At 36.7% G+C, this 23,700-nt stretch overlaps 1 protein-coding gene across 1 annotated transcript in view; it reads left to right on the plus strand.

The window, feature by feature from the left end:
- Window positions 1-15,983, plus strand: part of ndufa9a (NADH:ubiquinone oxidoreductase subunit A9a) — a 43,501-nt gene extending 27,518 nt beyond the window's left edge. The window contains exons 5-11 of the mRNA XM_028809201.2: window positions 4,752-4,893; window positions 5,114-5,216; window positions 5,936-6,006; window positions 6,088-6,164; window positions 6,941-7,036; window positions 14,722-14,788; window positions 15,679-15,983. Coding sequence (XP_028665034.1) covers window positions 4,752-4,893; window positions 5,114-5,216; window positions 5,936-6,006; window positions 6,088-6,164; window positions 6,941-7,036; window positions 14,722-14,788; window positions 15,679-15,849 — 727 coding nt within the window. The 3' untranslated portion in view covers window positions 15,850-15,983. The remainder of the gene's footprint in view (window positions 1-4,751; window positions 4,894-5,113; window positions 5,217-5,935; window positions 6,007-6,087; window positions 6,165-6,940; window positions 7,037-14,721; window positions 14,789-15,678) is intronic.
- The last annotated feature ends 7,717 nt before the right edge of the window (window positions 15,984-23,700 follow it).

Genomic DNA, 23,700 nt, shown 5'->3' on the forward strand with positions numbered 1-23,700 from the left:
GATAACACACAAAAAGGCTTAAATATATTAAGATCAGGAAAAAATGCATAAACATACACAGTAAAATTACACAGGCAAGCTTGAATAAACGTGTCTTAAGCTTTTCTTTTTTTTTTTTGGTGTCCACAGCCTTCTTTAGTCTTAACTCTACCATTGTAACCCTTAAAAGTTTAGGTCTTTCTTTTAGAAAGAGTGGAAAAAAAAGACAAGGTGTGAGTGCATACCATTTCCTACACCATGAAAAGGTACTTGGAAGCTGGAAGACCCAAAGCCAGAACAAAATTTAGAAGACAAGTATTTGAGAGTCAACAGGTTCCATGAAAATTACATTTTTTTTTAGTTTTTGGTAACCTACCCTTACCATTTTTTTAAACCTCCAGCATTTTACTGCTTACCTTTGAACACTAAATTATTCACTGGACTTGAACTGAATACATTAAAAAAAAAAAAACTTGGAAAAAAAGTGATGTTCTAAAACAATATTTTCTGAAACGCTTAAGTTGTGACCCAAAAGTCTCCCCCACTCTGATGATCATGCTTGATTTACCAAGGGTGCAAAAGCACTCAGTCAGTTGTGCTTGATTCACCTGGGGGCACCCCTGCTCTGACAGTCGTCCTGGAATCCCCCACCATGGTGTGTCGCGAAGACACCTGCATACAGTAGGAAAAAGTAGGTTGCAACACCAAAAAGGTTGGGGGAAAACAGTTTCAAAACTTTTATGTACAAGTATTTTTTTTAAATTATCCCTTATTTTATCCCTTAATGAAGAAAGTAGTTGTGGGTATTGTGGAAATTCTTTCATTGGATTCTTTCTGTGAAAAATAGATGGAATAACCTGGAAGATTGGTATGACAGAATGTAGTATAAAGGTTTGTTAAGAATTGTAAGCAGAGTAATAAAGCTTGTGCACTGGGAACTGATGGCACTTAAAGGAAAGCTGTGTTAATAATAATTTGGCCTGGTGAAAAGGATATTGGTAAAGTATTAAAATAAATAAAAATATTTTAAAATATATGGGTAAAATGAAATGCAACAAGATGATACTATTATAATGCCTGCAACAGGAAAAGCCTTTAGTCTATAAAAAAAAAAAATTCTCACACTCACATTATCAAATCAGAGTTCATAATGAAAAAAGATTTTAACACAAGTTTTGCTTTAATAGTTTTTACTTGGTACCATCTTAATAATAAGAACCTTCACCACTGATACACTTTCACCACTGTGCTTTCCTCAGCTCTGTAATCTATTTTTCATGATCTGTTTGCTCATTTCAGTATCTCCATTAGAGAAGCGAAAACTAAAGTTGCAGTTTGCTTTGCAAAAAAAGTCATTTAACTCCCTTTGATATCTGTTAACCGTCTCAGAATAGTGTGCTGACAGACATGATGTATATTCACATTAATCTGAGGAATCATAGGTATAGATCTATGCAGTAATAGAGTTCCGTTTGTTGGGATCCCCTTTTTAAATTGCCACTGTTGTACACCTGAAGAGATTTTGTTTTCTATAAATCTATAAAGTATATTAGTATCCACAGACATAATGCTATCCTCTTTAATAAAACCCATATGTGTCCGTGTGTGTGTGTGTGTGTGTCTTCTGGTGAAGTGCACATGCGCGGGGCACGGTGCGATGTTTCAAAGCAGATGCTTCAAAGGCCGCCTGACGCGTCACACAAGACAGAGAGGATGGGACCTATAAAATATTGCGCAGCCGATCCAATCGGATTTCGGTAAATGAGGTAAGACCTAAAACATAACGCATGAAAAATCCAATCGGATACTGAGACACGGAGACCAGCTTCCCCAAAGAGGTGGGATTAGTGTTTGTTGTTGTGCAAATGTTCACTCTGAGGATGTCAGATTTGCGATTAACAAACTTGGCCCGGTAAAGTGTCAGTCGTTGAAGGGGTTTTCCAAAATATACGAATTTTCATGATATTACAATAGGATGACTTTTAAAAGTAGATTAATTTTGCGCACATAAAATCCGTTGCTGAGGAGATGCCACACATACAATAATCAGCTGCACGCCAGCACAGATTAAAATACTTGCTGGGGAACTGCACAGTACTTGCTGGAGAGACGTATTACTGCGAGAGAAAATTAAAGGCACACAATACAGTGACGCATATTACAGCCACATACAAGCCTGTATTACTGTAACAGAAAATAGACGGTCCCTTGCCATTTAATATAGACTGTTCCTACTAATGTTTATGCACTACTATTCTAGCGCCCGTTATTGTAACGGGCTTAATGTCTAGTATTTAATATTATTGTCACCATTGCTCTTGATACATCATGCCTGAGATTTAGCACTAAATGCTGACATGTGGTCTGTTAAATTAGTGTTTTTCAACAAAAGGTCGCAACCCAATTTTGAGTTGTAAGGTTGCTGCTGGTGAGTTGTGAGATGCTATTGTTTATAATGGTAGTGGGTGTTGTCGTGAGTTGTGGCAGCTCACGGCTCTGACAGTGGTGTTTGATTCACCAAGGAGAACCCCACTCCGCACTCTGATGATGACGCTTGAAAAACTCCCAACAGGCTCTAACAGTTGCTCGTAATTTACCAAGGGGAACCACTGCCAACAATGGGCCGTCTCCACCGTGGTGGGTTGTGAAGATGCTTACATGTGAAAAATGGGTCACACCGCAAACGTTGAGAAACACTGTTAAATTATATGCATTTTATTCATTGTGTTGATGTCCAACAAAATCCCATGACCATATTCAGTCTTAACCACTCAGTGTTTTTTTGGGCTACTCTTAGTATACATATTATTCTTTCCTTTTACAACGATGCTCTTACCCAGTGGCAGCAAGCACTAATATATTCAAGATTGATATTCATAGGTGTTTGAATACATCTTAAGACACTCATTTTTACAGCAACAATTCATATGCCTGTAAGGTTAATACTATTACACTGAGGGCTGTACACCTCTAGTTCCAAGCTTGATTCACCTGGGGGCACCTCTTGATTTTTTGCTGCATTCTCAAGTAATTTGCATACAATATGAAAACATGAAGGAGACAAAATTAAAGAGTACAATAGAGTCTCACTTATCCGACATAAATGGGCCGGCAGAACGTCGGATAAGCGAAAATGTCGGGTTAATGGGAGCTGTTAAGAAAAAGCCTATTAAACGTCAACCTATGTTATAATTTTACAAATTACAAACCTAATAATCATATTTTACAACAAAACAGAAAAAAATAACTGAAAAACTGAACTTACAGAATTGTCTGAAGTTAAATACAGTATGTACTGTACTTAAAAAGCTCAGTCCTGTGATGATTTAAAGAAATTTTTGATTGTAGTCTGCTTTCGTGATGAGTGCTGTTTCTTCGCTGCCAAGTCTCGCCATCTTTGCAGCATCATTATGTCGATTCCTGTAGCTTCTTCTTGCTGCTCAATGTATTTAATTGCAGTTTCTAGAGCCTTAACTCCGTCACTCATATAGTCAACATCCGTATGAGTGTATACTCTTTACTACGGCATTGTGACTGTGTGTGTGTGTTTGTGCTGTGACGTGCGAGTCCCCGTCTTGCACCCAAAAACACAAAGCTGAGTCTCAGTACTTTAGCAACACCATTTAACGTGAATAAATCAGCTTGAAACAGCAACAGATCGGTTATTTATTGTAGCGGGATCTGCCACTCTCCTATACATAGTCACAGCAGTCAGGCAGGGCCGTGTGCATTTATAATGTTCCTTGTTCCTTGTATCACCCATTGACAACAGGCGCTTAGCATGTCCGCGATCTTTTCGGATTCGCTTTTATGGCGAACTGCTACAGCGCTGGGAGACTGAGATTGCTTTGTGACACTCTTCCGTGTGTAGTCCCGTTGGGTGGAATCCCACAACAGTTTAGAAACTCACTCACACCAGCCATGATTCTTTTCAAAGGTAAAGTGCATGTTAATTTGTTTTATGTATATTTTGTATTAATCATTTTTATATGAATAGTTTTGGGTTGTGGAACGAATCGTCTGAGTTTCCGTTATTTCTTATGGGGAAATTCGCTTTGATATACCAGTGCTTTGGACTGCGAGCACGTTTCCGGAATGAATTATACTCACAAACCGAGGTTCCACAGTAATTAGTTGCCGTAGAGTCGGGAGCAAGAAAAAATAGACTATGGTCACGCTCGCAACTTGCAGTTCTTGTTGCCGATTGATGCGTTTTTTTTTTTGTTTTGTTTTTTTTGCGGTGGGACGTCGAATACTACAGAATGTTGAATAAGCGAAGGCAGGATAAGCGAGACTCTACTGTATCATTTTGTACCTCTGAGTATTTCAACCCATTCTTCATTTAGTGCTTCGGAATAGTGTTACTTTTTGTATTTGATCACTCCATATCAGGAGGTAAGCATAAGGAAAATTTGCTTAAAGCAATTCAAGATAGTACCCATTTTATTACTATTTTCAATGTATTCGTTGCATCAGGTTTGAAACCTATTGTTTTAACCACACTATTCCTGTTTGTCTTAGAGAATTTGTACTGTAATTTTCCATTTCAGCTACTTAAATGCATAATTTTTATGGGCCTGCCTCATTTTAATAGAGAATTAAATTACAAAATAGCATGTTGTTTATCACAAGATGCCATTATTAACTAATGTGGAAAGTCTTAACACTTTAATATTGTGCATGGAGGGTGGCATTTTGCTTCAGTCATAGAGAAGATATAGTTGGAATGAAAATTTTTGTTTTATTTTGTTAACCATTATTTTATTCTAAAGGAACTACCGTTTTGAAGATGTTAATGTAACCATCCCTCAAGATATTGCAAAGGCTGCCAAAGAGGCAGGTGTGAAAAAATTTATCCATTTGTCTCATCTTAATGCAGACATTCGCAGCCCTTCCAAATACCTGAGGACAAAGGTATAATTGTAATCTGTTTATGTATTTCTGCTTGCTAATATTTTTTGGTATTTTGCCACTAGAAATTGATATTTACATATTTAAATATTACATGGTTATTAGTGCATTTATTACTAAAGACAATTAAATAAGTTAAGAGTTTGCTACAGTAATGTATCAGTATGTGTTTTTCTGGTCAAATAATTAGAGGTAATTTTCCTTTTTCATTCTGGCTATATAGGCGGTTGGAGAAGAAGCTGTAAGAGAAGTTTTTCCTGAAGCTGTTATATTGAAACCTTCAGACATATTTGGAAGGGAAGATAGATTTTTTAATCATTTTGCAAGTAAGATATAGATACTTAATCTTTTTAGTATTTTTTTTTACAGAGCATCATATTACACATTTTTCATACCATTGTTAATAAGGGCAATATTGACATTGTGGTTGCATTTTTTAAACTATTTTTCTCCAGATTTAAACTTTCAGTAATGCATTATTTCTACTATGTACAAAGTAGAAACCTCCTCAAAATCTCCCCCTAATATATATCTATCTATCCCAGAGGTGTTATGGTGGTTAATTTGGATGAAGAATCAAACAGCATTTCTAAAGTATAGTAATTTTAAAGAATTTACCCTTTGATGGCCCTTCAGAACAATAAGAAAACGATTTTTCAATTAAAATCTCAGAAAAGAAATGGAATTCTGCCTTTCATAAAATGCATTCTGTTTCAATATGCACCAAGAACAGCATAATTAAACTAAAATGTTTCCAGGACACAATCTGAACTATCATTTATCACTTGTTTTTTGTTGTCATCAAGTGCCTCTCTCTGTAGGTCACATATCTTGAGAATATTCTACTGTTATTTTAGGCAAAGATTTTTGTAAACCTCTCAGCCTTGGAACAGTGCTAATGATTTAAGTGAAATAATGAAAGTGTATCAGCTGTGCCCCTGCAAGTCAAAAATGTGAATAAAGTTTTATGAAGTGTCCTTGTATTTAATATAACACCTGAATACAAATTTGTGTTTTATTTATTTATTTATTTTTTTAAATATAGATATGCGTTGGTTTGGGAGAGCCATCCCTCTCATTGCCATGGGAAAAAAGACTGTGAAGCAGCCTGTATATGTATGTTCTTATTTTGGTTTACAATTTGTATTTATTAGTTATTTTCATATTAGGAATTAACTGTTGTTTATTTCTGTTTAGGTTGTGGATGTTGCAAAGGCAATTGTTAATTCTATTACAGATCCAGATTCATCTGGCAAAACATATGCTCTTGTTGGGTATGTTTCATTTAATTAATCTCCACATGCTGCTATTAATGTTCATACATGTTTTCTTTTAAGCAGTCAAGTATTTAAATGCCATATTATATTTTAATTAACAGGAAAACATGGCAGATTTTAGAAAACAACAAATACCTGGCTTCTTGAAAAACCATAAAATACTTGGGATTTTTAGAAGTAGATATATAATGTATTTGGAAGTGAGGCTATATAGTCACGGGGTTTCAAGTTATTCATGAGTAGTAACTTTTTAATTTGCTCATGTAAAGCATCAGTTAAATGTTTTCTTGTATTACATAACACTTTAAAAAAATCCTTACTCCAATTTAGGTTCACAGAGCCTTGAGATTGTCCAAACAGCAATTGGCACAAAGCAGGAAAGCAGCCCTGTGTAGGGTTCCAGTAGAGATAACCAAAAGTCTTACTCACACAGAGCTAATTTAGAATCACCAGTCTGCCTAACCCAAACCTTCCTGGGATGTGGGAATAGAACACTCGCACAATTCATGTATTGACCATACCTGTGACAGTGAATTGTGATGTGATTTTTGAAACCAATTTTATGCCAAGTGAGTTAAAGTAAAATATAGTATATGTACAAGATGCAGTTTAACCCATTAATAGGATTTCTGAAAGAGTAATTACATTAATTTAGTTAATAAAAAATTCCACATTGCATAAATTTTGAATATATAATTAATGCATTTATCTTTCATTATCACCATATATTTATGTTTTAATAGTATATTGTTCTGTTTTGATATTCTCTTAAGTCCAAATCGTTACATCCTCCACGATCTGGTGGAATACCTGTATTCTGTTGCGCACAGACCATTCATCGCTTATCCTTTCCCACGACCTTTATACCAGTAAGTACACCTGTTGTTTTTCTTTGTTTTTTATGTGCATTTTTCAATCAGCTTCAACTATCTGTTTAAACAGATGAATTACAATTGGGCCAGTGTAATGTTTGACTGTGGTATACTTGCGTAATAATTATTATGCTTTTGACCTTTATAATAAATACTAAAGGAATTTTTGAAATAGAAAATGTTTGGTAGTACTGAAGTAAGGAAGAATTTACTGTAGTGAAATTCATTCTTCCAGCAGCAGTTAAACAATAAAAGAGACCATGAGGAGCTATAGAAGTTCAGCACATGATGATGAGTAAGCAGAAAGTTCCCTTTCACACGGATATCTCTGAATCAAAGAATCACATCAAATGTTCTAAGTAAATTTTTTAAAAATCACTGTCTTTTTGTTGCCTGTAATTTATATGTAAACTAGCAAAATACCCGCACTTCGCAGCGGAGAAGTAGTGTGTTAAAGAGGTTATGAAAAAGTAAAGGAAACATTTTAAAAATAACGTAACATGATTGTCAATGTAATTGTGTTGTCATTGTTATGAGTGTTGCTGTCATATATATATATATACATATACACATATTATATATATATATATATATATATATATATATATATACACACATATACAGATATATCATATATTATATATACATATACACATATATTTTATATATATATATATATATATATACACACATACATACATACATGTACACACATACATGCACTTACAATAACATAGAAATCAATATAAACAACATTAACATCATTATTATATGAGAATATGAAGTAATATATAAGAAGCACATTTCATATAAATATAAATTATTAAACAGTAAAATCTTCTTCTATAATTTGCTACCGTGGCTATTCGTTTGTCTGTCCAGGATTTTAAATCACCTGTAGCTCGCAAACCGTTTCACCTATTGACTTGAAATCTGGTACACATATAGTACGTCACGTCTGCTATCCGCTTTATGGGTGATAATTGTATTACTCTTTTTATCTTTATTTTATTTTATTGTAGAATCAACTCCTATCTGCGCACACCAGGGCGGCCGTGGACGGATGCGTATGGTGTATTCACTCCATGTTATCGTGCATTGCGCTGTCACTGGTATTTTGATAAAAGAATTTGAACAACATATGAGAAGCGTATAAATTATTAAACAGTAAAACATTAACATTTAAGAAGTAAAGTTACATTGAGTACTACTGCAGTGCCTTCGGGTATACCTCATTTTTTCTTTGCCCATTACATGCTTAAATGTATACATTTTTTGGTGTACCTACCCGAGAACACGCGACATATAACCGACCATGGGAGAAGCATGTATTTTAAACACGCGTTGAGTTCATCTGCTGGTCTCCCTCGTGGAATAACTGGTAATGTTTGACTAAAATCTACAGCGAGTAAAACGACATTACCTCCTTTTTTTTTTTTTACGATCTCTGAGATCTTGCTTTTTTCGGTTCAAGGCTTCATAAGCTCTTTTATGTTCCATGGTGTACTTATCCCAAACCATCATCTTTGAATGTTGCAAGACTTTCGCCTTGTATGTAGATCGGGGTAATTACATTCATTGCATTCCTAGTCTGAATCACAATCTGATTGTATGGGTGGTTACCTGGCAGGTAACAGTTATGCTTGGTCATCAAGTCGTCTAACATCCGCTACGTGCCCTCTTTTACAAGTCGTCTAACATCCGCTACGTGCCCTCTTTTAATTGCGAGAAGCAGATATATATAGCCAAATTCTCTTGCTTCGTTGCGGCGAAGTACTGCTTTTAATTTTTTATTAAGAAGAAAAGAAAACCTTTTTAAACGGATCGAAAATATACCAATAACAATTTGTTAAGGATCTGTTTTTTTGTGAAGCTCCCTTTTCACAGCTGTCGCGCTACGGCGTGTGTTTCGTTTATTTGACAGTATGTAGATCGTGGTAATTACATTCATGGCATTCGTTTTCTGAATCACAATCTGATTGTATGGGTGGTTACCTGCCAGGTCACGCTTGTAGTTTGTCAGCAAGTCGCTTTACGTCCGCCACGTGCCCTCTTTCTGTTCCCAGAAGCAGATCATAGAATGGTTTTAATAGTTTACTTTCAAATAATGCAAAGAGTATGCGACATGTGTTTCTCCCTAATTCTGGGCTCATCAGGCGTACACAGTCACTGCATCCCCTCTCGGGAATCGAATCTCTATCGTCAGCGCCAGAGGTGAAGCCCCTAACGTTGCGCTGCGGCGTGTGGTTCGTTTATACCTCGTGTCTTCTCATTAAACTTTTATCTCCCGAATATGTTATTGCAATCCGCAGCGGGAGCATTTCTATAAACTTAATTTAAACTTACGTTTTACACCGTGCTTTTTTCCCTTATGAAGATGCTTGTATGCTTCACTCGCTCGCTTCTTATTGTTTCGCTCCCTTCTCAATTGTTTAATGAATTTTTTGTTCTTCGCGGTTTGCGGCTCTTCCTTCATTTCTCCCTACTGCGTTCTTTTATCTCGCGAATATGTTATTGCAATCCGCAGCGGGAGCGTTTCTATAAACTTAATTTAAACTTACATTTTACACCGTGCTTTGTTTCCCTTATGAAGATGCTTGTATGGTTCACTCGCTCGCTTCTTATTGTTTCGCTCCCTTCTCAATTGTTTAATGAATTTTTTGTTCTTCGCTGTTTGCGGCTCCTCCTTCATTTCTCCCTACTGCGTTCACAGTCTTTTCACGTGATTACATGGGAGGCGTGATGACGTGACACTCAACTCCTCCTCCCACGGCCATCGAGCTGCCGTCCATTACAGTATATTGTGAAAAAAGAGGTTCCAGTTATGACCATTACGCGTTGAATTTCGAAATGAAACCTGCCTAACTTTTGTAAGTAAACTGTAAGGAATCAGCCTGCCAAATTTCAGCCTTCCACCTACACGGGAAGTTGCAGAATTAGTGATGAGTGAGTCAGTGAGGGCTTTGCCTTTTATTAATTAGTATAGATAATACATAACATGCTGGGCTAATAAGAAAAAGCATGCTTTAGTAGAATACATTTAGTTAAAAAGAATAACGCATCTAGCAGCACAATGTGATATTGTAAATGTATACTTGTAGAGTTTAAAAGTGGAGACTCACTCATGCAGACGGGGCTTGCTGCTCCTGGCAGTCAGTGTTTTCTGATGTTTGTGTTTCCTTTTGAACTAGTTAGCTGGCAACATAAAATAAATAACAAGAAAACACATGTAGGCTCTAGATTAATTCAAAATCAGCTAATGGCATGCATCATAAATTAATGGACAAAATATTTAAAAATGAGTACAGTAATCCCTCCTCCAGCGCGGGGGTTGCGTTCCAGAGCCACCCGCGAAATAAGAAAATCCGCGAAGTAGAAACCATAAGTTTATATGGTTATTTTTATATATTTTAAGCCCTTATAAACTCTCCCACACTATTATAAACATTTCACGCACAATTATACAGCATAAACCCTTTGTATTCTCTTAGATATTAGGTAAGATTCGTTGAAATTATGTATGTAAACACAGTTTACATACAGTAAAACCTAAATATTATTTTAAAGATATCGAGCGTCTCCAATATCACATATGTTACAGCCATTACGACAGACAGGCCAACAGCAATAAATACGTACAATGCAAGAAAAATTGTATACAGTAAAATGTGTGTACAGTGACACTAAACTATGTACATGTAATAAGTACTGTACGTAAATAATTAATTATGGTTACTCACCAACAATGACACGACGACTTGTCCGATAACGATGAGTTTAATTTTACTGCACAACAAAGGATAGCGTTACAGCTCTTCTAAAGGAGCCTCTTCAGGCGACTGTTTAGCACCGCCGTTGTTCTTCTTCCATCACTCTTCAATCCAAATCCCTAAAGCAGATTCCATCCAGACTACTGCCTTATCACGTCCACTTGCAACTCGTTTTGCGCCCTGGTTAAAGGACACTGCGGCCGTGGATCTTATATGCTTTTCCTCCTTTTTAAATAAAAAGAATCGTGGACTCATTTATGCTGTAATGGTGTCCTGCAGCGGTGTAGCTGTTTCCTTCCTTCAACATATCCAAAACTTTTACCTTTTCTGCAATCATTTGCATCTTCTGTTGGCGCTTGGGCACGTTAATGCTGAATGAGTGAGATTAGACTTCCTGGTTAATGCAGCACTCCGTCGCTGAGCCAATCAGCAGCACACAGGAACTTAACCACGTGCTCTGATTGGGTAGCTTCTCAGCCATCCGCCAATAGCGTCCCTTGTTTGAATTCAAATTGGCAAATCAACTGAGGAAGCACACGTACTGTAGACCGCAGACATCCGTGAAGCAGTGAAAAATCTGCGATATATATTCACATATGCTTACATTTAAAATCCGCAATGGAGTGAAGCCGCGAAAGACGAAGCGCGATATAGCGAGGGATCACTGTATAGTCAAAGTGGCCTGTTAATTCGAAAATAATTTCAAAAGGTGTTCACCACATGGTCTGCCAGAAATTGTTGGATTCATTTAAAGTTATCCATCCTATAAACAAATGTTGGGAAAGTTAAGTATTTGTTTTGCTATTTTACGTGTGTTTGAATATTAGGCAAAAAAACACCTACTCCATTTGTCTTGCTTGTCCACATGAAACAACTTGGATCCCAGTGGACTGATATTGTTGAACTTTAGCACACTGATTCTTAAGGAAATTTGGATGGAAAATTGATAGCTGATACAAAGTAGTCAAATACCTAAACAGGTTCGTGTGCACTTCTCTAGAAATTAATGTAAGAGGAATGTTACACTAAACTGACCTCACAGCTGCATTATCTGCAAATTATAATCATTCAATGTTTCTCTGACAGTTCAATTTATTGGCAAAGCTCCAGACCTGGTCTCCATCATGGTCCAAAGCAGTCAACAGTTTACCACATTTGGGTAGTTCTTTCAAAAATGTTTTATTTTAAAAATTTGAACTACAGTTAGTCACAGACCCATAACCAACAACAAACAGCAGGACATCAGTCAATGCTATTTTAATATCACTTGAATTGGAAAAGAAAAACTACTGATCCACCAGAAGCCCATTTGGGCTATGTTTTTAACTAAATGACATTGTCAGCTACTTTCAAAAACTATGTATTTAATGTAGTCAACTAAAAATATACTCTGATGAAACAAAAATATTATGAACGCCTCCCTAATATACTTTTGCTCCTCAATGTGCTGCCAAAACAGTGTGCTATCACATGGACTCTGCAAGACCTCTGAAGGTTTTCTATGGTATGTGGGACCAGGACATTAGCAACAGATTCTCTGATTCCTGTAAGTTTCCAGGTGGAGCCTTCTTGAATCACATTGTTGTTCCAACACATCTCACAGATGCTCGGTTGAATTGAGATATGAGGCCAGGGCAACACCTTGAACTCTTTATCATATTCCTCAATTCATTTCCAAACAATTCCTTCAGTGTGGCAAGCTATATTCCATCAGGTAATATATATCCATAGCAGTAAAGTGTTGTACCGTGTTAGCCATAGATTGATACAGGAGAAAGTAGGGTGAAATGACACCTTTTATTGGCTAACTAAATGGATTACAAATGCAAGCTTTCGAGGCAGGTCCCTTCATCAGGCTAGGTGTAAGGGCCCTTAGTATGCATCAAAGAAACAAATGTAACATTCTTCCAAAGCAGATCTATTTTCTTGTGAGCTATTAAGAAAAAAATGTCTTGTAGGTTTTTTTTTTCTTTCAAGTTAAACTGCTTGTATATTATTGGTCCTCAGTGACCCTGTATAAACTGTAAGAAAAGCTCTCAAACTGGTTTTGTGACTTTCCTGGAGTGATTATCATTTCAAACCACTTTACTGGACCAATGCTTTGGAACTACCTATTTAAGTGAATTGATTTGTTTGATTCATGTTTATGATTAGACTATGAAGTATATGTAAAGTCTGGTTGGGAGGCAGGGGTTTATGATGGTAATTTTTCAGTACACAAAACATGACAACACATGTAAGGTGCATAAATAAAATAAGACGTTATGCTACGGAATCACAAGTAAACAAATATTATATGACTCGTGTGGTTAATGATTCAGTTCATGAATCACATTCATGAGAATTGTATAACTGGCTCTTGGGTAATAATTCAGTTTGAACTCAAAAGAATCAGATAATGATATGCCCAGTACAGTCAATGAAGTATAAAAAAAAAAAAGTGCACAAAATTAAAGCTGAAAATAAGTACCGTATATGCTCGTGGATAAGTTCTCCCGCGGATAAGTCGGGACTTGATTTTATTGTATAATTTCTGATACTATATAATGTCGGTCGTATAAGTCAATTCCAGAAAACTTCCGCTATTGGTCCAAGAGATTATGATGTGCTAACGCCCACCTGAGAGAGTAACCACGGAGCACAGTGCCTTTTTTTTCTCTATGTAGGTGCGGCAATGCGCTGTATCCGCGCATGCTCCTAACCTCTCTCTCGTGCCTACATGACCAAACGGTAATACCCAAACTATTCCAAAGCAACGTTTGCACTAATTTGTGTATTTTGTATCTCACACCCTCATACACCTTTATCGGAAGAGCATCCCTTATCTGTGATGGAGCGTTCGATCAGAAGAAAATATGAAGCTGGTTTTAAATTAAATGACATTGAAGTGGCAAAAGAAATTGGTAACTGCGCTGCTGCAACAAAATTCGATGCATCGGAGAAACTGGTGTGAGATTGGAGGAGGCAAGAAGTTATAAAAAAAAAAAAATTGTCGCATTTTTGAATGGGCATCTAAGTCGGGGTCTGATTTTATGATCGATTTTTCCGGTTTCAAGACCCGACTTATACGTGAGTATATATGGTAATTATTAGATATTGGAATATTTATATAAGGTTTGATTTTGTGTGATGGATTTGTTGAATGTACAAAGAAACATTAACTTACTACTTTTATTATTGTTTATATGTTCAGTTTAAAACAATTCCAATAACAAATTAAACAAAACAAACAACTAATATATTCTAATGTAAATGTGATGTTAGTGTATTGTACTTGAAGGATGAATGAGAGAATCATCCGTGACAGTTCATTTGCCAATTTTGATATTGTCTGAACTCAAAAGAAGTATAAGTGAAGCAAATTGAGACTCATGATTCAGACATTACTTGCGGATGCGTCAACGAAATTAAAGACTGATGATATCACACAAGCCACACATGTACTTTAGCACTCTCATTGAGTTCCGCTGAATCAATTAATTTACTCTCCTGAATCAGTTTCCTATGATACACTGAAAAGAGTCATTTAAGAATAACAATGCTAGCAAGTCTCTCAAAAGTGCAGAATATGCTAAAAACTAAAGTTTCAGTTAGTCATTTTTTGTTTGTTTTCTTTTGTTAAAATTACTAAGAATAGTATCCCGTAACAAAACATGTATCTTGGGCAAATGATTGCACATCACAACCATATAATTTAACTTTAAGCATACCTAACTTTTAACACTTTTCCTGATCACAGCACATTTTTAATGTACTTTTCCCTATTCCTTTTTATTTTGCTATATTGTTTTACTTTTCTGTTCCAAACTTTATATTTTCTCATATTTTTTATTTAAAAAATATTTGATAAATATTTATGCCACTTTTGTGCTACTCTTTAATAACCATTTGATTTCTTCCTCTTTTGTATAGTTTGGTTGCAAGATTTTTTGAGCTGAACCCTTTTGAACCCTGGACAACACGTGACAAAGTTGATCGGGTACGTGTTTATAAAAACTCACTGACTTACCTGGGTGTCTGATTGTGAAATTTTACTTCTGATAAATGCATACCTAATCTTATTATGCTGCTGCCATTAAATTAAGAAATGCAGTGTTTTGTTTCTAATTTTAAATTGACTTTTCTTGTAGTGGAGTTTAATTCAGTTCTGCTATAAATGTAATTATTTTGTGCCCCCTACAGAATGAGGTCTTACCTTTATGCCACTAGTGCCTTTTGTAATGTATTTCTCTCTGACATGTTAAGCCCTACCTTAATGAGACTTGAACCTCATGTACACCTGAATTGGAAAAAAATTCAGAAAATTGATGGAAGATTGAATTAAGATAAAGGCAATATCAGAGTCTGGTAGCAGTTTTTCAGTAATTCTTGGGTTATGCGTATGGCTTTTACAATTGTCTACAAAGAGCTGAATAATCTTTCATGTTAGTCAGACTCTGCAGCTTTGTGGCTACATAAATATTACTTGTAAAACAAGCAATCAACTTTTTATTTTCTTTAAGCACATTGAGCAAGAGCCTTTCAATAAAGTCATTACAAATGGATTTTATAAAATGGTATTCCAAAGCTATTTGTTCTTGAATACAAGATGGTTTCTAGTTATCAGTGTATGGAATTGTCATTTTTTAAAACTACAAATACAATTTATATTTGTAATTACTTATTGAATACAGTCCTATTCAGCCAAGGTTGCTTTATTTTTAAAAATTTTTGCCTGTTCATATGTTCATTTCTTAAGAGCTGGCTGCTTGTATGTTTAAGTATGGATACATGGAAAGCGTGGGTCTCTTTATATCAGTGTAGAGTTGAGAAAGTGTGATTTCCATTTAATAGCATGCAGTAACATTTTTATATGTTTTCCCCTTGTAGCTGCATATGACAGATCTAAAATTACCAAATCTGCCTGGATTTGAGGACCTAGGAATCACCCCAGCCTCTGTTGAACAAAAAGCAATTGAGGTCTTGCGGCGTCATCGCAGGTATCGGTGGCTCGAGGCAGAACTTCAAGAAACTAAGCAACCAAAACCTTTTAACTTCTGATTCTTCCCTCAAAGATATTGACATGGTATCAGCCAACTGTTCTGATATCACTTACTGTTTCTGCTATTTAAATATTTGTGTTGCCTCTTCATGTATATAATAAATTTAACAAATGAATAAATGATTTTGAATAATCTTGTTTATATCATTAATGCATAATTATGCATTAATGGAATATTTGTTTTAGTTGTTCAAAAAGTAAATAGTGGAACTGTGTGGTGGATGGCCAGGGCCCTTACCTGGCCATTATACCTTAATAACAGAAGGACTGGGGGAGAAAACAGACACAGGACATTACCTCCCCTGGAACGCTAGATGTCAGCCCCCTTGGGTGCTGTCTTGGGGTGCTGCAGGGACTGTGGAGCCCTACTTGGTCGGGTTTCCGCCTCACCTGGAAGTTCTTCTGGACCACTCTAATGGGCCACCAGAAATAATCCTGGATGCAGCCTAAAAGAAGCCCGATGCCACTGCTCCAGAAGCCAGAGTTGGGAGGTGAATTATGAAGTTTGCTTGAGGAGGAGTCGAGGAAAAGAAAGAATAAAAGGCATTGCGGTGTGCTGTTTGTTGAGACTGTGCTAAGCAGGTGGGAAACAAAAGGGAAAGAGCTTCCCACTGAAAAAAGAATTGGTGTTGCTAGGCTTGTGTCCTGCGTCTGTTTGTGTTGAGTTTGGGGAGCTGGAATGCCCCCTCCAGGCCACAATAGATATTGGGAAATATACTCTTGAGACATATCTATTAATATAGTTTTATTTAGTTCTGCAAAAAAAAGCTAATGAGCTCAATACAGAAATGGAGAGCTTTGATTTAACAGTATGTTTTGGAGAAAATTGTGAAAGTGAACAGTAGGGCAGGTTGATTGACAAAAGGATAGATGCCAAAATATATGAAAAATAGCGAATGGGAGACAGATCAGCAATGCTGTATAATGCAGCATTCTTCAAACAACTGGAAGGGAAAAATGAGGGTATTATCCACTTCATTCTGCTGAAATAACTGTCTACCACACTATTTGGTAGCTCATTCCATGTCTGTGGTTTTCTCTGTGTGTAAATTGCTAATGTTTGTACAAAATTTACCCTTAACAGGTTTCTGACTGTGTCCATGTTCTTAATGAAGTCATTTTAAAGTAACAGTCGTGATCCACCATACTAACTCCCATTAAACACTTCAATCATGTCACCTCTTAATCTTCTTTTGCTTAAACTGTAAAGGTTCAGCTCTTTTAATCTTTCTTCATAATTCATCTCCTGTAACCCTGGAATCAGTCTAGTTGCTCTTCTCTGGGCTTTCTCCACTGCTGCTATGTCCTTTTTGTACGCTGTGGACAAAACTGCACACAGTACTCCAGATGTGGCCTCACCTGTGCATTATAAAGCTTGCACATAACCTCCTTGGACTTGAACTCCACACATCAGGACACTATATAACCTAACATTTTGTTAACATTCTTAATGGTGTCTGAACACTGTCTGGCAGTTGATAGTGTCAAGTCCACTATGACTCCTAAAACCTTCTTATAAGGTGTACTTTAGATTTTCAAACCTAGCATTTCTACTTCCTATGTGTAAATCTTTACATTTACTTACATTAGATTTTATCTGCCCAAGACTCTATGCTGTCCAAGATTCCAGATTATCTGCCAATCCACCTATCTTGGTATCATCTGCAAACTTAACCAGCTTGTTACTTGCATACAGTATATTAAAAATAGCAGAGACCCTAGTACTGAACCATGTGGAACATGACTCTTTAACATCAGTGCAGGCTCCCAGCCTCCTCCTCCAGTTTGCCATCAATTCTGACTAAGTTACCTGTGCCGCTGTAGCTCACACACCCCCAGAACATCAAACCACCTCCATGTTACACAGTAGGAATGGTGTACTTTTTGTCATGGGCCTTGCATTTATGGTTGTGACCATAAAGTTCAATTTTGGTTTCATCAGTCCAAAGGACTTTACTCCAGAAGTTTTGATGCTTTGGCATATTGTAAGCGGGCTGTTCTTTGGCATTGGCACGGTAATGGCTTTTTTCTTGCAACTTGACCATACATCCCATTTTTGTTTGAGTTCCTCTTTATTGTGCAAAGATTTAAATCACAGTAATGAAAACTCCATTGGGTGTTGTTTGCTAACAGTGGCATGCAGTTCTTTCATTGCAAGCTTAGTGCTGGCATCTGGTGGTACATACACAGCAGTGATAATAATAGATGTCAATTCCCAGAGTAAGTAAAATGGTCTACATTTAATCATCAGATATTCCAGATCAGCAGAGCAATGACTTTCTATTACAACAGTGTCTGCACGGCAAGCATTGCTCACATACATTCATAAACCTCTGCCTTTGGTCTTACTGGTGTTCTCTATTGTTCTGGTGGTACACCCCTCCAGCTCAATTGTGTTGTCTGGGATACAGTCATTTAATCATGTTTCTGTTAATATCATGATGTTGCAGTCTATAATACATGTGGGTGAGGAGTTATAGTTCATCTAAGTTGTTTACCAGAGGCCAAACTTTGGTAAGAAAAATGCTAGGCAGAGATAGATGGAGGGGGATTTGCTGAAGCCTAGCCCGAATACCTCCATGCTTCCCTTTCCTTTGTTTACCATCTTGACACCGCTGCTGGGCTCTTCCTTTTGGCAGAGCTGACTTGCTGGGCCGCGGTGTTCTGGCTATCTCTGGAGGTAGTTAATGTTGTCCAGTGCTGCATTTTTACAAAGGAAGCCAATGTTCAAAAGTTCCAGTCAAATATACAATGAATTTTCACAACTGAATCAGGGAGAAATATAAATACTAACCATATAACTACTAATTTGCAAAAACTGGGGAGATGCAGGGTCTTGCAATGCACACGCGCAATCGCTATGCCTAAAACCAACAAGTTTTACTTTTATGCCAGCAAAATTGTGGAAACTACATATAATAAGAAACAAATTAGAAAACTACCTAAATGACAATACTATTCTAAAGAGCAGCCAGCATGGATTTATGAGAGGAAGGTCCTGCCAAACAAATCTTTTAGATTTTCATGAAGGAGTAACTGGAATAATTGACAAAAACAAAGTATACAACATCATTTACCTAGACTTTCAAAAAGCTTTTGACAAAGTGCCACACCAAAGATTGATTCTGAAGCAAGAAGTTGTAGGCATCAGAGGTAACCTACAAAACTGGATCTGTAGTTGGTTAACCAGCAGGAGACAAAAAGTACAGGTAAGAGTGGAGTTCCTCGGGGGTCTGTCCTTGGACCATTTCTTTTTCTGATTTATATAAATGACATTGATTCAGTAAACTTGTGAAATGTGCAGATGATATTAAAATTGAAGGAATTACAGACACTGAGGAGACAGCAAAAGGAATTCAAAAAGACCTGGACATCTTTCAGAACTGAGTGAACATCTGGAAAATGCAGTTTAAAGTAGAAAAGTGCAAAGTGCTACATGTGGGCAAGAGAAACATCAATTACAAATACTAGACGGGAGACATTGTCATACAGGAAGCAACTTCTGAAAAGGATTTAGCAGTTTATGTTGACACAATATTTTCATTGACAAAGCAATTAAAATGTCAAATAAAATGGCAGGTTTAAATCATAAAAATCTGTTCAGTTTAAGTCAAGGGACATTATGCTCAAACTATATAGTGTACTAGTAAGACTGCATCTGGAGTATTGTGTGCAGTTCTGGTCATCACAGTACAAGAAAGGCATAGCAGCACTTGAAGCTGTGTACCCTAGTGCATCCCCAGACTTAAGGACATGTCCTACTCTGACAGACTAAGAGAATTAAACCTGTTTAATCTCCAGCAGAGGAGACTACATGGGGACCAAATCCAGGCATTTAAAATCCTCAAAGTCATTGATACAGTAGATTCAGGAACATTCTTTCAGCTGAAGTGTGAATCATGTATTCGAGGACATCAGTAGACATTAAGGGCAAGTGCATTTTAACAGAAGCCAGGAAGCACTTCTTTGCACAGAATTGTGGGAATTTGGAACAAACTACTGGGACAAGTGGTTGAAGCAGAAGTCTTGACAACCTTTAAGAAGTATTTGGACGAGAGACTGGGACAGCTTAGCTATTCGCTAAACAAACAAGCCTAAAGGACTGAATGGTCTCCTCTTGTTTGTCAAATTTCTTATGTATTCTTTTGTATGTATGCCCACTGCCAGTTACATGAAATGGTGCTCATCATTCCCCACCACTAAAAGATGTCTGAAATTTCTTTATTTTCAAAGCAAACCTCCTTCAGCATTTGAAAGACACTTTTTTGGTTCTTGGCCAGGTTTTTTGTTTGTCTTTTTGATTTTGTTGTTCTATTCCCTTTCTGGCTGACATTTGGCATTTCTGAACTGATCTACAGTAGATTCTTCCCTCTCCTAGGTGTTCCCTTTCCTTTAGCACAGTGGAATCTGAAAGTTTGTTTCCAAGATGTTTTAGCTTAGAGACTTCCTTGTTGTTCCATTTTTGTCTGCCTAGCCTGACACTTTATCTCCTGCTCACCCCACCTTGTGATGATAACACTGACTGATACAAGAATGGAGTTTACATTGTTTGATATCGATCTTGACATACGAGTATCCTTTATCTTTATCCTGTATGTCTTTTGACATCTAGAATTACCTCCATTTCTACATAATTTATTGCACTGTAAAATAACTGGCTCGAAAATTATGTTTAGTTTGACTAATTACCTCTCCCATTCACATGACCACTAACAATCTTCCTTCAGAGGAGTTCTAAGTGTTCCAACAGTTTTAATGTGACGTCTGCTGCTTTGCAGTAAGGAGACCGTGGAAGATTGTGGGTTCGCTTCCCGGTTCCTCCCTGTATGGATAGAGCTTTGAGTACTGAAAAAAGTGCTATATAAATGTAATGAATTATTATTATTATTATTATTATTATACTTTGGTACACCCAAGTGTCTGTTGTTTTTGCAAATGCAGCTGCTTAAATCTGCCTGTTGTTTTCACTTAATGTTGACTGTAAACAGTTTAGGAGATTATCAAGATAGGGTGTAATACCTTTTCTTGAAACAGGAAAAATCAGTTCTGTTGATTTGTGCTGATTATTATTCTTCCAGCAGAGGAGCATGCTGGTACAGTTGATAGCACAGCAGTGTCACAACGTCCGAGATTGGGGTTCAAGTCCCAGCCACAGACATTGTATATGGAGCAGACACATCTCCTTTCCATGTTAGTTGAACTACAAACAGCACCTGTGACATTCATTCATTCAGTGTTTGCAGTTTTCTATCTAATACAGTCATGGTGCTTTTGAGAGATCAGATCAGACAAAAAAAATCCAAAGAATCAGAAAGTATAGCACAGCAAAACAAAAGTAACACTGCCCAAGTCCAAACATAATCAAAATAAACTGCACGGAACTGTGGAAGACCCTCCAGATTTATGGGGCAGAGGGCAGGTGATAATTGGCAGGTGGCCCTGCTGCTTTGGGGACCTCTCACAAAAGAAATGGAATGTAGCACAGTCCCGAGTCTCAGACCATACTTCTCTGTTCTTCTTTATTCTCATTAACCCAGAAATATTTAAATGCTTCAGTCTCAACAATAGTATTGTGGTCAGCTATCAAAAAGTACCTGATTAGAAACCAATGTCCCCAGAACTCGTTCATTTTCAAAGGAAGCAGGCAGTTCTGTATCACCACTTTGTGTGTATAATCAAAGCAGTCTGATTTTTCAAAGCAGGTGACTCTTTAGCAAGACAGGTAAATATTTATGCCCTGTAGATAGCCATCATCAATAACCTGTAGCAGAATTTTCCAGGAATTTTGTCTTTTCTTTAAAACACTGAATTCAAGCCCATTACATGTACTTGCTCAGTTGTCAATTGAGCCATTGATTTTGTGGTGCTGTAAATCGCCAGCTGTCACACCCTCTGGGCTACTTTTTTCCAAATAAGAACTGTACCTGCTCTTCCCATAATCAAAAAGTAGGACAGAGCTTGCTGGGAGGAGTGGAGGAGAGATTTGTGTTGATTATTGTGCGGATTAATTTTGTTGTTCCGCCTGTGTATGGTGGCGGATGTGCTTTTGGGCACTATTTCAAGAAGAAAGAAAATTAAAGAGCTTCTTGGTGATTTTACCCTGTGTTCAGTGTGTCTGTCTGTTGGGCTGAAAGAGGCAACAGCGACTTCTAGCGTCTTGCACTGTCAAGTGTGTATTTTTTTTTCAATTCACTGTGTAAGAGTCAATCTCAGAATGTTTATTGTAAATGTTAGAATTCATATAAGTGTTTGCTTAATTTGAATAGAATATAATTTTTTACATACTTAGATAACAGTATAACTATCTACTCCCTGTAAGCTAAAATACAGTAGAATATTCTTAGATATTTCTATATTAACCAAGAGCTAGTTTTTAATGTGCTGCTTTAGAAAAAGCCTCTGTGTTATAAGCATAGACTGTTTTTTAGAATAGCTTGCAGTGATATAAATGACATACAATTTTCCAACCGTTTATAACGCTTCTGATAGCTTCATAGAAACCTAAAGAACTGAAGCGATCTTTTTAAGTTTTAAAGAAAATGTCTTTATTCAAGAACTTTCTTTTTCTTTGCAATATCAATTTTTCTCTCTTATTTTGGTATGAACTGTTTTGGCTTTCATTTTTATATAAAACTTTTAAAAACGAAGAAACTTGGACTGTGGAGTTATTTGAAAATGCGTCTCATTGGTGCCAGAATCGTTGTACGCAAGTTAGAGCTGCAAAATTTTGGGAACTTCGAATAAAGCAGCAACACACATATAATATGAAGTTTTTTTTCCCTTGGCATTACTCCTGTCTGGTCTACTGCATCTTTAATTCTACACTTGGTCACACAAATTTGCTTCCTTCTTCTCTTTAGTCTTGGTTTCTGTTCAGCAGGTAGAGTCTGTGAGAACATGTCCATCCATATTTTGTAAAGAAAACTCTGATGAAAGAAGTTACATACAGTGAGTTCTCACATCTGCAATATCTGGGGACCTGATTTGTGCACAGAATTAAATTTTTTGTTTTGTTCATATGTTAGCGTTAGATTTTTTAAGCCGATTTGATATTGTTAGGAGATGGAGCTTAACATGATAACACTTTCTCAATTTCACTTATTTTAGTTCAGGGTTGAGGAGGGCAGAGCCTATCTCAGCAACAACAGGAACGAGGGAAGAAGCCAACCAGTCCAATTGCACGGCACAAAATGGTGACAAATTGGACAACTCATGAGTACAGTGAAACATAAAGCATGAAGAAACTTGAAACAATATGGATCTATCTATTATCAAACCCACTTAGTTCCAGTTCAGGGTCAAGGGGACTGGAGCATATCCCAGTAGCACTGAGCACTTCACAGGACCCATCTCTAAATGGGGTTCATATAGCACACTCATTCACAATTTTCAGAAATTCTCTCCATTTAAGTGAAGTTTTATTTGTCTTTATTATGTAGAGAAGACCCGAGTACTTACAGGAAATCCCATCCATCATACAGTTCCCTCAATAATATTTAGAACAAAAACTAATTTTTCTTTGATTTACCCCTCTCCTCCACAGTTTAAAATTACAAATTGAACAATTCAGACGTGATTAAACTGTACAGTGTCCTGAGAGAACACTGGACAAAGACTACAATGCAAGATTTAAGCCCTGTGAAGCAGAAGTGCTTTCCCATTGTGCTGTTCCTATGGGAAACAAAGAAATGTGAACAATAAAAGTCAAAGAATAAAATAAACATACAGAAGCTGCAAGAAAGTTAAAGGTGGTAGAACATTTGTAGAAAAACAAGATTAATATGATAGGTCTTTAGCCTTGACTGAAATATTACAGTTCATTACACTTCATATAAACTTGTGAACTGTCC

The sequence above is a fragment of the Erpetoichthys calabaricus genome, chromosome 1 (assembly GCF_900747795.2).
Source record: "Erpetoichthys calabaricus chromosome 1, fErpCal1.3, whole genome shotgun sequence".
NCBI lineage: Eukaryota > Metazoa > Chordata > Cladistia > Polypteriformes > Polypteridae > Erpetoichthys > Erpetoichthys calabaricus.